At 44.9% G+C, this 16,544-nt stretch overlaps 1 protein-coding gene across 1 annotated transcript in view; it reads right to left on the reverse strand.

Moving 5' to 3' along the window:
- Window positions 1-13,928: 13,928 nt before the first annotated feature.
- PRKCB (protein kinase C beta) overlaps window positions 13,929-16,544 on the reverse strand; it is a 381,711-nt gene continuing 379,095 nt past the window's right edge. Inside the window, exon 17 of the mRNA XM_052659473.1 lies at window positions 13,929-14,081. Within this exon, the coding sequence (XP_052515433.1) occupies window positions 13,929-14,081 (153 nt within the window). The remainder of the gene's footprint in view (window positions 14,082-16,544) is intronic.

Consider the following 16,544-nt stretch of genomic DNA (forward strand, 5'->3'; position numbering starts at 1 on the left):
TCAAGGCTGTATATTGTCACCCTGCTTATTTAACTTATATGCAGAGTACATCATGAGAAACGCTGGACTGGAAGAAGCACAAGCTGGAATCAAGATTGCCGGGAGAAATATCAATAACCTCAGATGTGCAGATGACACCATCCTTATGGCAGAAAGTGAAGAGGAACTAAAAAGCCTCTTGATGAAAGTGAAAGAGGAGAGTGAAAAAGTTGGCCTAAGCCTCAACATTAAGAAAACGAAGATCATGGCATCTGGTCCTATCACTTCATGAGAAATAGATGGGGAAACAGTGGAAACAGTGTCAGACTTTATTTTGGGGGGCTCCAAAATCACTGCAGATGGTGATTGCAGCCATGAAATTAAAAGACACTTACTTCTTGGAAGGAAAGTTATGACCAACCTAGATAGCATGTTCAAAAGCAGAGACATTACTTTGCCGACTAAGGTCCGTCTAGTCAAGGCTATGGTTTTTCCAGTGGTCATGTATGGTTGTGAGAGTTGGACTGTGAAGAAGGCTGAGTGCCGAAGAATTGATGCTTTTGAACTGTGGTGTTGGAGAAGACTCTTGAGAGTCCCTTGGACTGCAAGGAGATCCAACCAGTCCATTCTGAAGGAGATCAGCCCCGGGATTTCTTTGGAAGGAATGATGCTAAAGCTGAAACTGCAGTACATTGGCCACCTCATGCAAAGAGTTGACTCATTGGAAAAGACTCAGATGCTGGGAGGGATTGGGAGCAGGAGGAGAAGGGGACAACAGAGGATGAGATGGCTGGATGGCATCACTGACTTGATGGACATGAGTCTGAGTGAACTCTGGGAGTTGGTGATGAACAGGGAGGCCTGGTGTGCTGCGATTCATGGGGTCTGAGCCACTGAACTGAACTGAACTGATGTCATTAATTGAGTGTCAGACCAATCACAAATATGGTTCAGGGACCATGTATTGACTTCTGGTGGGCACAAGCAACTCTGTCTACATGACAAGGCTCTGCTGAGCTCTGTTTGCTTGGGTTCTCTCATGTCCTGCTAATCCCAACATCGCTCAGTGATACATACTATTATAAATACACATTTTGGTGACAGCTCTGGCCATGCCAACATTCTGTGTGGGTTTTACATCTTTCATGTGATTTGTAACAAATTTCTAAAAGCCATATTGCATTCAGAATCTGGTTTGACCACCTTCTCTTTTGTTCTTTTGTCTTGAGCAAGTTACTTATCCTCTGAGCTCCAGTCTTTTCCACTATAAAATGACAAGAATAATAGTACCTACCTTATAGGGTTGTTGTGAGAATTGGATTATTATTATAAAGCCCTATGATAGGGCTTAGCATATTGTAAATGCTAATTTATTATATTGTAAATAATAACAAAACATGAAATACTCTCTCCGTCAGATATCCTGTGAAGTCTTTTAAAAGAGCTGAAAATGGGCATCTGTTGATCTTGTACATTTGAGGTTTCAAGCTTGTAGCCTGCCTGATGTATGCATTAAATGGACATATTTTATTTGCACAGCCCAGAGTTTCAAGCTTCCCAGGTGGCTCAGTGGTAAAGAATCCACGTGCAATGCAGGAGATGCAAGAGATGCCAGTTTGATCCTGGGTCAGAAAGATCCCCTGGAAAATGAAATGGTAGCCCACTCCCTGCCTGGAAAATCCCACGGACAGAGGAGCCTTGTGGACTACAGTCCATGGAGTCACAAAGAGACTTTCAAGAAATTAGAATTAGCGCCTTTATTTTTAAATCAGGATATTTTATATAAAAATATAGATTTCTAGCTTCTTTTAAGGGATGAAAAATACGGCTGCATCCTTGCAGGTTGTTTCTTGGAGAGGATGTAGTGGCTGCTCACTTCAGATAGAACAAGGCACTCTCCAGATCAGGTACTCTTGGCTTGTAACACTCCTATTACCCTACTCCTGGAATGCCTCAAGCATTTGCCTTATCTGCCTGGCTCCTGTAATAATGGAAATAATAGCTAACACACAAATGAAACATACTATGTTCCAGGCACTATCTCATTCAATCTCCATAACAGTTCTAAGGGAGAGTATTATTATTGAATTCCCTGGTGGCTCAGGCAGTAAAGAATCTGCCCACAATGCAGGAGAGCCGGGTTCGATCCCTGGGTCAGGAAGGTCCCCTGGAGAAGGGAATGGCAACCCACTCCAGTATTCTTGCCTGGAGAATCCCATGGGCAGAGGAGCCTGGCGAGCTATGGTCCATGAGATTGCGAAGAGTCAGACATGGCTGGGTGACACACACACAACACCCCTCCTAAGGATGGGAAGACATGGCTAAGTAACTTTCTAAGGTTATGCGGCTGGTATGTAGCAGAGCTGGTAGTTGAACACTCTGGATGCACAGTCTGGGTTTCGGCCACTCCTCAACAGTGGGGCTCCCAGGTGGCACTAGTGGTAAGGAAACCACCTGCTAATGCAGGAGACATCAGAGACACGGGATCAACCCTGGATCGGGAAGATCCCCTGGAGAAGGGGATGGCAACCACTCCAGCATTCTTGCCGGGAGAATCCCATGGACAGAGGAACCCAGTGGGTACAGTCCATAGAGTCACACAGAGTCGGACATGACTGACGTGCCTTAGCATGAGTGCACACATACTCTATAGTAACCCCTTTAGTTTAACCGAGGCAAGGTTTTCTGCAATTATATCAATGAAATGAGAAGCATGTTCCAGGAGGTCAGTATTCAGTTCTCATGGACATGTTAGCCAAAAGGACTTAGTTATGGGTGCCTAGGGTCATGATTTGGGAGTTAGCTGTGTAATTTCTGTGATACCCAAGGACAGTCCTACTTAGCATAGACGCTCCTGCTGGAAGGTATTGAAGTTGGAGGGTCATTCTTACGTCTCCCAACTAAGCTCCTGAACTGTAGGACATAAAAGAACAAAATCTATTCCCCAGAAGTTGGTTCATTCTACTCATCATTTACAACCACAGACGCACCCTTTTCTAGGTGGCTGTACTCCTAGAAGCATTTCTAAGCATTCTGAGAATCAAGTCAAGGTAAAATATCCTTTTACTGAAAAAACAAAACAAAACAAAAGCCAAGTGTCCCTTTCTGATAAACATAAAAACTCACCATGGCCAGGAAATTCCAATAAACCCCTATCCCAGACCCTGCGATTCTTGATTGAGTAATTCCCCCATTTCTACACAGCCTTTTAAGCAAGATTTGGTCAAGCTTTCCTTCCTGAAGTCTGTATTGTAGAAATGACATATTATTTCCCTTTTCTGGTTATAAAATTATACGATAACATTTGAAGATGTTGTTCAAAATACAACTCATCCCTGATTCCACACCCTGGAGAATCACTGATCTCTGAGTGATCCTCCTGGATTTTTAAAAGAACGTCTTTACCCAAATGGTAGCTTTTGAGATAATGCCTGACAACTGCTATCAAATGCTTAACATTTGAAAATAAATTCACAAAACACAGAAGATGAACAGATGGTCTGTGAGTTTTGTCCAGTCTCTGTAGCTTTCCACCACTCTCTGCAGCATCAGACAGAGGCGTTTGAGCCAACCCCAAGTGGGTGTATTGTCGGGGGAGGCGAGTTGTCCCCAGGCTTGAACCATACAGAGCCAGGGCTGTCTGTCTTCAGGGGCCTCACAGGAAGCCTGCACCCACAGAGGCGGTTTCAGCGGTGAGGGCAGTGCCAATAGAAGGGGTTTAAAGGCATCAGGGTTCCCTGACTGTCAGAGAGACCTTAGCTCCTTCTCATCTTGTTTCCTGGGATGATGGGGAGTCCATCTCTGACTTCACCTGCCTGGGGGCATGTCCACAATGGAAGCCTTGTTTTCAGAGTTCTAGTTTGGTCAATTTACCAGCAGTTGAGTCAAACTTTATGCTATGATCTGGTCCCCACCAGATGAATTCATTTCTTGGGGACACTGTGATACACGACCACAAACTGGGTGGGTTGAAACAACAGAGATCGAGCCTCTCACGGGTCTGGAGACCAAAATCAAGGTGCTGGCAGGTTGCACTCTCTCTGGAGGCTCCAGGGGAGAACCCATTTCTCTCCTCTTTCAGCTCCCAGCCGCTGTATCAACATTCCTTGGCTTGTGGCCACACCCTTCTCTGCTCCATCTCTGCTCTGCTTCCTCTTTGTGTCTGTGTTATGTCTTTGTCTCTCTTATAAAGATACTCGTGGTAGCATTTAGGGCCCACCCTAGTAATCCAGGGTGATCTCTTTATCTTAGGATCCTCAGTTTAATTACATCTGCAAAGAGCCTTTTTCCAAAGAAGGTGACTTTTACGTATTCCACGGTTAGGACTCAATACCTTGGCGGGAGATGGTGGTGGTTGGGGGGGGAGGCGGGCGGGGGAGTCATTCTTCAGCTTACTCGACAGGATTTTCCACATCACTGCTAAAGCCCTTCCCCCACTCATCCCCTGTCTAGTCCCTTATTCCCCCACAGCCCTTTATCCCAAGTACCACCCACAGACAGGACCAGCCCCCACCCTGCCTATGTCACTGGAGGGGATGTTTCTCTCTCTTCCACTCCAGGCCTCTTCCCTTCAGAAAAGCCATGCAGACCCAAGTGGTCTCTATAGAGACTGGTGCTGGGCTGGTTAAGTGTATTCAGCTGGGAGTCAGCGTACCAGTTTGGCTAGTAGTCCAAATCAATCATTGTGATTTTCTCTCTCGTCTCTATGACGACCGCAGGAGTCAAGGTAAACTGTACCTTTGCCTCCCCCTGCTCTATTGTGATGGCTTCATTGATCTTCCTTTCTCCTCACCCCTACAGACCGTGTTCTCTAAGGCCAACCAGATCACATCAGCCCTCTGCTTCATGTGTCTGTGGGAAGACAGGATAAAGTCCCTCTAAAGGTGTCCCCTAATCCCTGAAATATATATATATGAAGCTCTAATACTTTGGCCACCTAACGCAAAGAGCCGACTCATTGGAAAAGACCCTGATGCTGAAAAAGATTGAGGGCAGGAGGAGAAGAGAGTGACAGAGGATGAGATGGTTGGATGGCATTGCTGATTCAATGGACATGAGTTTGAGCAAACTCTGGGAGATGGTGAAGGACAGGGAAGCCTGGCATGCTGCAGTTCCTGGGGTTGCAAAGAGTTGGACACAGCTTAAGTGACTGAACAACAACATATGTGTGTGCGGGGGGATTATACATGTATATATATATATAGGCTCAGCTGGGTCTTCGCTGTGATGCATGGGCTCAATAGTTATGGTACACCAGCTTAGTTGCCCCGAGATATGGGATCTTAGTTCCCTGATCAGGGGTTGAACCTGTGTCCCCTGCATTGCAACGTGGATTCTTAACCACTGGACCAGCAGGGAAATCTCAGCCTATTAACATTTCATCTTAAATGGTAAAAGAGACTTTATGGATGTGTTAAGGATCACGAGATGGGGAGGTTATCCCGAATTATCTGGGTGGGTCCAATATAATCACAAGGAAGGCAGAAAAGTTACAGGTAAAAAAGATACAACAACAGAAGCAGAGGCTGGAGTGATGTGCTTTGAAGATTTGACAGAGGCCACGGGCCACAGGACGCAGGTGGACTCGAGAAGCTGGAAAAGGCAAGGAAATAGATGATCCCCTAGAAGCAGCTGTCAGCTCTGTGGACAACTTGACTTTAGTCCAGGGAGACTGATTTTGGACTTGTGACCTCCAAAATTACAAGAGAATGCACTGGTGTTGTTTTAAGCCACGTTGTTTGTGAAAATTTGTTATAGCAGCAACAGGAAACTAATACAGTGTCCAAGGGATTCTCCCTGAACTTAGAACAAAGTTAAGCTTCTCATCACCATCTACTAATAGCTACAGGATCTGACCCCTGCCTTGCTCTGTGGTCCCCCCTTGCCGAGTCTGGCCTTTCTCTGGTGACATGGGCTGCTTTCTGGTCTTTGGAAGCCCAGCAAGCTCTGACACTTGCTGTCCCTTCTGTCTGGAATGCTTTGCTCTGGTCCTTATCACTGACCTCAGACTACCAAAGAGGTCTTCCCTGAGTGTTCGGGCTAAGCAGCTGATGACTCAGTCATCCCCACCCCTGCCAGTCTCTTCCCACCACCCTGCTTTGTTTTCTTCATAGAAGGTATGGCTATCAGCACTGTTATTCACTGTATTTAATACGTATCCCTCTCAGAGCATCGACTGCATGAGATGATGACCCAGGTTCTGTTCCCTATCTGGAATAAACATGAGTCCTAAAGAGAGATGCAGTAAATGAATGAAAGAAATCAATATGAATGAACTTATTCATTCATACTCAGGTCTAATGATTTCTCTCTGCAGTCATAGGCTGCCTGATATAGTTTCAGCCTTTGTAGCATAATAATGAGAAGCTCATCCTCAAGCACAGGTTTGAGCAAAGAGATGAGGAGGATGAGATCTGGGGGCTTCTTCTGCTGGCTCCTCTCTCCATTCAGAGTTTCCTCCCCCTTCACATCATATTTTAAAATATTTTCACCTTCTTTCCCTCTAAGCCTTTCCCTGGGCTCTGTTCACTTACAGCTAGTAGAATTTCCCAAAGATGATCTTGGGGTCAAATATCCCCAGGAGCTCCTCAAACTAAAGTTTCATGGTGCCTTTCAGCTTTCTGATGCCCGATTAGGGTAGAGATGTAAATCCAGTGTTGCTTGTGTTTAGGGGGATTCAAGGAAACTAAAGGTGTAAGTCAAGGCTGTATACTGTCACCCTGCTTATTTAACTTATATGCAGAGTACATCATGTGAAATGCCGGGCTGGATAAAGCACACACTGCAATCAAGATTGCCGGGAGAAATATCAATAACCTCAGATATGTAGATGACACCGTCCTTATGGCAAAACGTGAAGAACTAAAGAGCCTCTTGATGAAAGTGAAAGAGGAGAGTGAAAAAGTTGGCTTAAAGCTCAACATTCAGAAAACTAAGATCATGGCATGAGTCCCATCACTTCATGGCAAATAGATGGGGAAAGAATGGAAACAGCAAGAGGCTTTATTTTCTTGGGCTCCAAAATCACTGCAGATGGTGACTTCAACCATGAAATTAAAAGACGCTTTCTCCTTGGAAGGAAAGTTATGACCAACCTAGATAGTATATTCAAAAGCAGAGACATTACTTTGCCAACAAAGGTCCGTCTAGTCAAGGCTATGGTTTTTCCAGTGGTCATGTATGGATGTGAGAGTTGGACTATAAAGAAAGCTGAGCACTGAAGAATTGATGCTTTTGAACTGTGGTGTTAGAGAAGACTCTTGAGAGTTCCTTGGACTGCAAGGAGATCCAATCAGTCCATCCTAAAGGAAATCAGTCCTGAATATTCATTGGAAGGACTGATGCTCAAGCTGAAACTCCAACACTTTAGCCAACTGATGCGAAGAACTGACTCATTGGGAAAGACCCTGATGCTGGGAAAGATTGAAGACAAAAGGAGAAGGGGATGACAGAGGATGAGATGGTTGGATGGCATCACTGATGCGATGGACATGATTTTGATTAGGTTCCAGAAGTTGGTGATGGACAGGGAAGCCTGGCATGCTGCTGTCCATGGGGTCGCAAAGAGCTGAACACGACTGAGCAACTGAACTGAATTGAGCCTCTATTTTGAGACTAAGGGTGCTTCTACTCTGTGGGATTAAATAAGTGTGATTTATGTTTTATTTATAAAGGACTCAAAACTTTTGCTGCAAGAACAAAAAGTAATATTCATTCAGATGAATGGTGACAGCCTTGCCACCCACACTGGCTCAGAAACTCCTGGTCAGAGAAAGGATGGTCATAGTGCTTCCTCCCCACCGTCACTGCACCTCTAGGAGGGGGTTGGTCTGGTTGATCAAGATCGAGCACATCCATTGGACACAGTGCTAAGACCAGTCTTTCATTGTTGTTTTTCAGTTGCTAAGTCGTGTCTGACTCTTTGCAACCCCATGGGGTGCAGCATGCCAGGTTCCTCTGCCCTCCACTATCTCCCAGAGTTTGCTCAAATTCCTGTCCGTTGAGTCTATGATGCTGTCTAACCATCTCATCCTCAGCTGCCTCCTTCTCCTTTTGCCTTCAATCTTTCCCAGCACGAGGGTCTTTTCCAATGAGTCCCCGTCCCATGTTGCATCTCTTAGAGCAAGGGTCCTCAACCTTCTGCCTGATGTGGAACTGATGTAATAATAATAGAAATAAAGTATACAATAATGTAATGCACTGAATCCCTCAAAGCAAGCCCCTACCCCTGGGCCAGTGAAAAAATTGTCTTCCATGAAACCAGCCCATGGTACCAAAAAGGTTGGCAACTGCTGTATTAGAGGATACTCTTTATTCTCCTGTGGTAGTATATGATATGACTTACAGTGGTCTCTGCCTCACTCATGTATGTCCTTACTTCCTTCTCCTTAAGAGCAGACCGGACCTAATGATGTGTTTATAATGAAGAACACAGCAAATGATGTACTATCACTTGTGTGATTAATTTACAAAAGAATGGAACTTCCCTCTTACTGATATTCTTCCTATATTGCTTTCTTAGCTTGTGCACCTTGATGAAGCAAGCCAACACTTTGGAAAGACCCATTTGGCAAAGAACTGAGGGCAGCCTCCAGCCAAGAGCAAGTGAGGAACTGAGGTTATCAGTCTGAGAGCTTGCAAGTAACTGAATCTTGCCAACAATCATGTAAGCAAGCTTAGAAGGGGATGTTTCCCTAGTTGAACCTTCACAGAAGATCATAACCCCTGTCAAAACCTCGACTGACACTTATAAGGCTCTTTGAAGCAGAGAACCCCACTAAACTCTGCCTTGACTCCCAACCCACAGAAATTATGACCTAGTAAATATGGGCTTCCCCAGTGGCTCAATGGGTAAAGAATTTGCCTGCAATGCAGGATACACAGGAGATGTGGGTTTGATCCCTGGGTCAAGAAGGTCCCCTGGAAGAGGAAATGGCAACCCATTCCAGTATTTTTGCCTGAAAAATCCTATGGACAGAGAAGCCTGGCGGTCTATAGTCCAAAGGGTCACAAAGAGTCAGACACAACTGAGCACATACACACACACACACACACACACACACACACACACACACAAATATGTCTTAAGTGTTAAGTTTAGGGTAACTTGTTAATAGCAATAGATACAAAGCACAACCCACCTGATAGGAATTCTCCACGCAATCTAGACCACCTTAGGGTTAGGATCCCACATTGGGATATGAAGTCAAATCTTACAATAATGATCAACTTTTCATCTACTAGGCATTTTCTTCTATTCATTTATTTCTCTCTTGGACTGGCTGAAAACAGAATCGAATGTTCTTGCATCTTTTGTCCAAATACCATTGTACTCTCACCCTGACATCTGGCTTGATATTGGCAGACCATATGCTAGGAAGACTAGCATTTTATGGGACAAAACCCAGATGGATTGAGTGTGGTTCAGTCATTGGGTGAGATGTCTGGACTGCAAACCTTTATTGTTTTGGGAAATCAGGATTCACTTTGGGAACCACCACTGCTTGTCTGGGCTTCCCAGGTGGCACTAGTGGTAAAGAACCCACCTGCCGATGCAAGAGACATGAGACATGGGTTTGATCCCTGGGATGGGAAGATCCCAATGAGGAGAGCATAGCAACCCACTCCAGTATTCTTGTCTGGAGAATCTCACAGACAGAGGAGTCTTGTGGGCCACACAGAGTCAGACACAACTGAAGCGACGTAGCAGCAGCATTGCTTGTCTAGGAAGTGATGAACAGCAGAATTCCATGTGTGTCAAAGCAGTTTCACATCAAAACCAGCAAAGATACAAGACCTGAGCTATTTGGCTTTCAGATTTTTAGAGCTAGAGATTGATAGGTGGCAGATCGGGTGTCCCAGATTTGGTTATCATTTATCTCGTTTCCCATTCCTCCCTGAATTCTCCAGCATCTCAGTGTGTATGTGACTTGAGAAAAAGAATCAAGGCAGGAGTAACACGTGAATACTTCAGAACTTTGTCCTCATGGGTATGAAGAATCTATCACACCAGCTCTCAAGCTGACTCATTATCCAATTAACAAGCCTGGACTCTGGCAGTCTATCTGTGTGTTGAGACTGAAGAGACCGATTTCTGGAGATCTAAGTGGCCTGACCATGGTGCAGCCCAAGATGTTCCTGGAAATTTCTTAATTCCCATCTACCTTAACTCTTGAAATCCCCTAAGTTCAAGAATGGTGCCATTGATGGACTCTGTGGTAGACACAAAGCTGGCCACACATTTTCCCATCATTCTATTTGCCTTTGCAATGTGTTTTTATAGTGCCTCCCATACAAAAGTTGAGTCCATTTCTCCACCCCTTGAATTTCCCTTATGGAGAAGCAGCAACCATGACATAAGGCGAGCCTTAAAAAGCGCTTGTGCACAGGGGTTTGCTTCCCATTGTTGCTCTCCAGTGGTCCTCAAAACCACTCTATGAGGAAGGCTATGTTCTACCCTGCATGTGCACTAAATCGCTTCAGTCATGTTTGACTCCGTGAGCCCACGGACTGTAGCCTGCAAGGCTCCTCTGCCCATGGAATTAATTCTTCAGGGAAGAATACTGGAGTGGGTTGCCACGCCTTCCTCCAGGGGATCTTCCCGACCCAGGGATCGAACCCACATCTCCTGCATCTCCTGCACTGCAGGCAGATTCTTTACCCCCTGAGCCACTTGGGAAGCCCCATGTTCTGCCCTGCTGGAGGGTAAATAGAGAACATGGAGCAAAACCAAACCATTCCAGCTGAGCCATCTCTAGACCGGCCAGTCTGTCAAACACTGTATATGTGAATGAGGTCATCCTAGACCATCAAGTCACCAGCTGTCCTTCTAGCTGACTGAACATACGCAGGCAAGTCCATCAGAGATAAGCTGGGATGGCCAGACCAGAAAAATCATCACTGTGAATGAAAAAAATGGTGGTTGATTTTTTTTAAGACACCAAGTGTTGAAGTGGTTTGTCACTCAGATAATTGATCTTGTATCATGTGTACGTTTCCACCAACTCATCTTCTTGATGAATTTTGAGTCCCCAGAAGGCCAAGACATTTGACCTTCATCTGAAGGTCAAATTCATGCTCTTGTCTTTGGTGGTGAACTTGGCAATGGGGACCTCTGTGGACCACATGCAATGACAAGGGAGTCATTCCTGTAATTTTTTCTCAGTATTGACCAGTCTCTCATACATCACCAACCTTAAGGAATCTTTGGGGCTACTCCAAATTTTCATCTTCAGAGAATCCACCATTCAGTATGTCTCCTCAGAACACATTCCCCTTGTTCCAAGAACAGCTTCCAAAATTTTTATCCAGAGAGTGGTCCCTCACCCAGTCTAGGTTAATGTGGTTTGGGTGGCACTCCAACCATAGTGCCAGGGGTGCAGCTCATGGTGCATGTGGCAGCAGTCTCCAAGATGACACCTAGAGGCCCTCACTTCCTGGAACTCTCACCTTGTATAAGACCTTCCCCAGAGTATGGGCTGGGCCTATTGGCTTGCTTCTAAAGAACATAAAATGGTAATATGATGAGATGTCACTTCTGAGACTGGGTTGCCACTGAAATTAGATGGCTTCCAGATTAGACTCTCACTTGATTCATTTTCCCTGGGGAAGCCAGCTACGATGTCCAAAGACACAGTTCCTAGGCAGCTGCTTATCTGGCTAGAAACAGAGGCTGTCAGCATCGTGAGATTAAGCTTGAAGTGAATCCCCTGTTCCCCAGTGGAGCCTTCATATGTAATGCAATCCTGGCCAACAGCTTAAGTGCAACCTTATAAGAGGCCACACCAACCAGATTCTTGCCCACAGACCAAAATGTTGTGTAATAAATGTTTGCTCTTTCAAAGTTTTGGAGTAATCTGTTACACAGCAGTAGATAACTAATACAGTTTAGGCTTGACCAATCAAAATACCCTACCCATGACCTCTCTCTACCCCAGATACAGGGCTTGGTTCAGGGATGTACATGGGACCAGGCAGAGCCAGTCAGAGGAAACTGCAAGGCTCTTATAGGAGCTCCCACTCTTATTTCACTGGATGTTATCCCAGGAAGATGAAAGGCTGGAACTTCTGCAGTCTTCTTGTGCCTCTGTGTAGAAAGTCTTGAATTGTCTTGTTGGTCTCTATATCCCTAGCACCCAGAACTATGCCTGGTTCAGAGCTTGTGGTCAATTATTTATGAAGTAAAAGGCTGGTTTATATCCAGCAGAGGGAGGAAATATGCAGGGCTGGCAAGAAATATGGAGGAATCAGAAGTAGCAATGACAACTTCTGCAATATCATCTTAATTGGACATGCCATCAAACATCTATAGAAATTCACATATTTTTGTTTTCTGAATGTGATGCACTGAACACACAGTTTCTTCTTTAAGTTAGCTTTACCTGATGTAACTGGCAGTGTTACTGAAATTCTGCAGAGTACACTAGAATCAGTGGTTTCACTGTATCTGCCCAATGCCCATTTCCTGGGGGTCTTCCAAGGAGGGAGAAGATGAATAAAGTCTGTTGAGTCATGATGAATTTGCAGTGACAGATCTGCTCTTTTCTGCAACCCCATGTCATTAGCAACTTCAAAGGTAGGTGTTATTGATTGGTTTACTACAGCTTTCAAAAAGAAAACAGAAGCCTGATTTCATTCAGAGAAGAAAGTGTCAAGCTCATACCCAGTGATTCAGTAACACGCCACTCTGATCTCAGAGAATGGGTCTCCTTATGATGCCAACAGCTTTTAGAAGCAATCTCCCTTATCTGTTTCCCTCCTCTTCCGGCTTCTTTGGACAAGTACAGCTGTTGAGAAGAGGGCAAACTCCTGTTTGTTTTGTCTGTTGCAGATACGGAACTAGGAGAAAATATTAGAAGGTAAGCAGTTTTACAAATGCAAGTGACATCCACCTAGACCACAGAAGTGTTCTGTCCTGATGCCAACCTTCCTGTTGCCTTTTGTCATGAAACTGTATCATGTATTTTGTGTTTGAGGACTGACTACATAACAACCACTCAACTGGATGACTGGCCAGATACCCTAATGATGGGCACAGGAAAGTGTTAAGGTCATGAAACCTATGACTGGCAAATAGCAGAGATCTTTACCTCAAAGGGCCACAGCATCCAGGGAAGTGGATGAGAGTGTAGGACAGTAGGGAGTGGTGGAGACTGTGGTAAAATGAGAGGATGCACTAATTTTAAAGAGACAGCCGTTTCTCAGTTCTGTTGAATTATTTCCACATGGAAATATAGACCCAGTGCTGCCAGTCTTCTGATTTTTTTTTTTCAGCTGAATCTGAAAGTCGAGAAATCTACATAAAAATTTCATTTTTTTAATGTTGACAACAATTTCAATTAAATGAAATTCTGTGCCAGTGAAACGAAGCTTGTCTATGGGATCAGGCTATGACTTCCCAGAGTGTAACCCCTGCACCAGACTCTATTTAAAAGCAGACATGTAAACAAGAGTTGGCATATATTAACTCAGTTTAATCATATCAATTCTTAAACAAAAAATTTCCTCCAAGAGACAATAGTTCACAGTAACTGCAAAGCTTACTCACAATTTTTAAAAATACCAGTCATGCTTAGCATTCAAGGGGGATATTATAGAATAACTGTAAAAACTTTTACCAGGAACATTAGCTTCTGACTTTAAAAATTACAAATACTGAAGCATTTTGGTATCAGACACAGTAGTTTTGACATCATCTGTTTGTTTGATGAGTTTCTGGAAGTTTGGAAAATTGTACCTCTAATATTGGATAAAGCGCTTATTCTACACTAAACATTTTCAGATGTAGAAAACAAACTAGCAAGCTACACATACGAAGAAAAGCCCTCTAGGACAAGCTCTCCATGTGTGGAATGCCAGCATATGCACCATGAATCCTGGAAGACTAGAATTGATACATACACTTGGCCTGAAGTCTTATACTCCAGGCTTACAATGGAGTTTGCATTCATCTACACATTAATCACAAACTCTGGGTTAGTATAGGAGAAGCCAGCAAATTCATTTTGGTCCAAGTTCATGATGAAGAGTTTATCAGTAGGCGTGAGTTCCACAGGCTGTCTGGTGAACTCTTTGTCGAAATTGGAGGTGTCTCGCTTGTCTCTCTGCCAAATGGAAAGCAAACACATTAACAGGGCATAAGGAGGAGGAAATGTGACCGAGACATGCCAGTTATTGGGAAGCTGATGACGTCTCATGGGCAGAGTCGGGAGAAGCCCTGTGCTGACCGGTTTTAGCAGCTGCACGGCAATACTATTCCCTGGCTTTCATTTCACATCATATGTTGGCTTCTGGAGAGAAAACTTGGTGGAAATTTTCTAAGAAAAGAAATGAGACATTGATTTTCTTTAAGGATTGCCAGAAAATATGGTGTGTGTGTGTGTGTGTGTGTGTGTGTGTGTGTGTGTGTGTCATTTTCTTCGGCTTTGAGATGAGTTGGAAACTACCTCTTACAAGGTATAATGTCATAGAAATAGTCATGCGGTAGAGCGTCCAGGAGAAAATCATTCAAGAGCGCCCCCTGTGGCTAGGAGGCTTCTTTCTTTAAAAGGGAGAAGAGCTCACACCCACTCAGATCCCCAGACGCCAGAGTGGCAAGAATGGGGACATCAGATCACTGCTCAATGAAAGGAGGGGATCACTATCCATCCCACATTCCCCGGGGCAATCGAGGCTTTGAAGGGATGCTCAGAAATCCACCCACAGACTAGAATTTTAGTCTTCATCAGCCAGAGGTTCTTCTGATGATCATCAGAGATCTTCTGGTGATGCAGCTGGTTAAAAAACTCAGTCTGGAAAGGCAGTCTTAAAATATTCTATTCTCCTAGTTGGTCTGGAGTTTCATTTTTGGGGAGTGGGGGTGCAGAGGGGACATCAATCCCTGTTTACTAGCTATAGTTTGGGCCAAATCTCACCAGGGAATGTCAAGAGTGTGGGCTCATGAAAAGATCTCACATCTGTATGATGCTCTCGCCTCTTCAGGGTCCTTACCAGCCTATGATCTTCCCATCCTCACCACCCACCTGGGGGCAGGTAGAGCTCCTCGCTCCCAGTGCTCTGACATATGAGAAAACTGAGGCACAGGAAGGTAAAGTGACTTGCCCAAGATTCCACAGCGGGGTAGTGACTTTTACCTGACCACACGATTCCCAATTATGCTTCATCTTAGCCTCTCTGACTGGGGGACAGTTTGATGGCTGGTGTATTGCAAGGACAACCAAGGATAACGCATGGGTTTCACTGGTACTGGGCAGGTTACCCGGCTGAAGCCAGAGTGGTGTCAGATTGTCAAGAAGGGAGAGAACTGACTGATTTGCTAGAGTCTGGCCGATCATTATCCCTGCTTTAGGTTTAACCCCTAAAGGGCATTGACTGACAAGGATTTCTCATTGCTGGCCTCACTACCCTTTGCAAAATGCCTCTCACAGGAATGCCTTCTTTTTGACTGCTCCCCTGAGAGAGGTAAAATATCCCTACGAAGCTCCCCTACTTACCCTTGTGGTATATGTGGGGGGGTGTGGAGTGAGGGGAGTATGAGGAATTCAATTCAGTAGGTGCAGTCAGAGGGGAGTAGCTGAAGATAGTGGTGGAGCTGATTTTTGGGTAGTGGGCATCTCCTGCCATGCCCCACCCACTCTGCTTTTTTCTCATCCTGCCAGCTGCCAGCCTGTCCTGTGCTGTCCCAGGCACTGAATGCATTCTTTCCTGTGTTCAGAGAAAGGCTTGAATGCCAGCTTTTCCTTTAATACTGTCTGTGCCTCCCTCTCTGAACCACACTAGTCATACTTAAACATCTTTCTAATTGTCTTCATTGCACTTGCTGCTGTCAGAAACTGTCATGATTATTTATTGCCTCTTTGCAGGAGGGTAAAGTCCTTGTCTGTATATTTCCAGTGCCAAGACTTGGTACATGGCAGGCCTTCCATGATTATTTGCTGAATGAGTGAACAGATGAATGAAGACTTAATGAAAGATGAGCCTCTTGACTTCTGACAACTTACAGTTGTCCCCAAGCTAGAGATCTCACTCTAGAGCAAAATAATGGAATTTGTTCCCACTGATCCTGTGGGTCGCTCAGATGGGCCCTTGTCCATTGTGAGCCCCAATATGGATAGAATTGTGTGAGGCTCCTTCAAGATCTGAGAGCTCCAGGGCTGGGTGTTGGCCCTGGGAATACCTGAGGCTAGAAGACAGGCAGCTGCCTCCTTGCAGGTCCCCCGGTGTGGCTTTCCCTGCCTGTGGGCATCCAGCAGAGGTTCCCTTTGCATCATCCCCAATTATGAAAGTCCTACCCCATTTGTTGTATTGGTGATGCTTCAATCAGCCACATGGTCCAAACAAGACTCGCCACTGTGGGCAGATCCTCAATAGAAAAGACCCCTGAACTTTACCCTAAAAGTTGGGAAACAACGGGCCTCTCTGTTGGGACAATTCCTTTCCGGGCTGATGGTATCTGAAGTTACATGAAAATAGTTGCACTCACCCCAGGAAGGTTACCAAACCCAGGTCTCCTGCATTGCAGGTGGATTCTTTGCCATCTGAGCCAGTAGGGAAGCCCCACTAATTCC

Source organism: Budorcas taxicolor, chromosome 2, assembly GCF_023091745.1.
Source record: "Budorcas taxicolor isolate Tak-1 chromosome 2, Takin1.1, whole genome shotgun sequence".
Taxonomy (NCBI): domain Eukaryota; kingdom Metazoa; phylum Chordata; class Mammalia; order Artiodactyla; family Bovidae; genus Budorcas; species Budorcas taxicolor.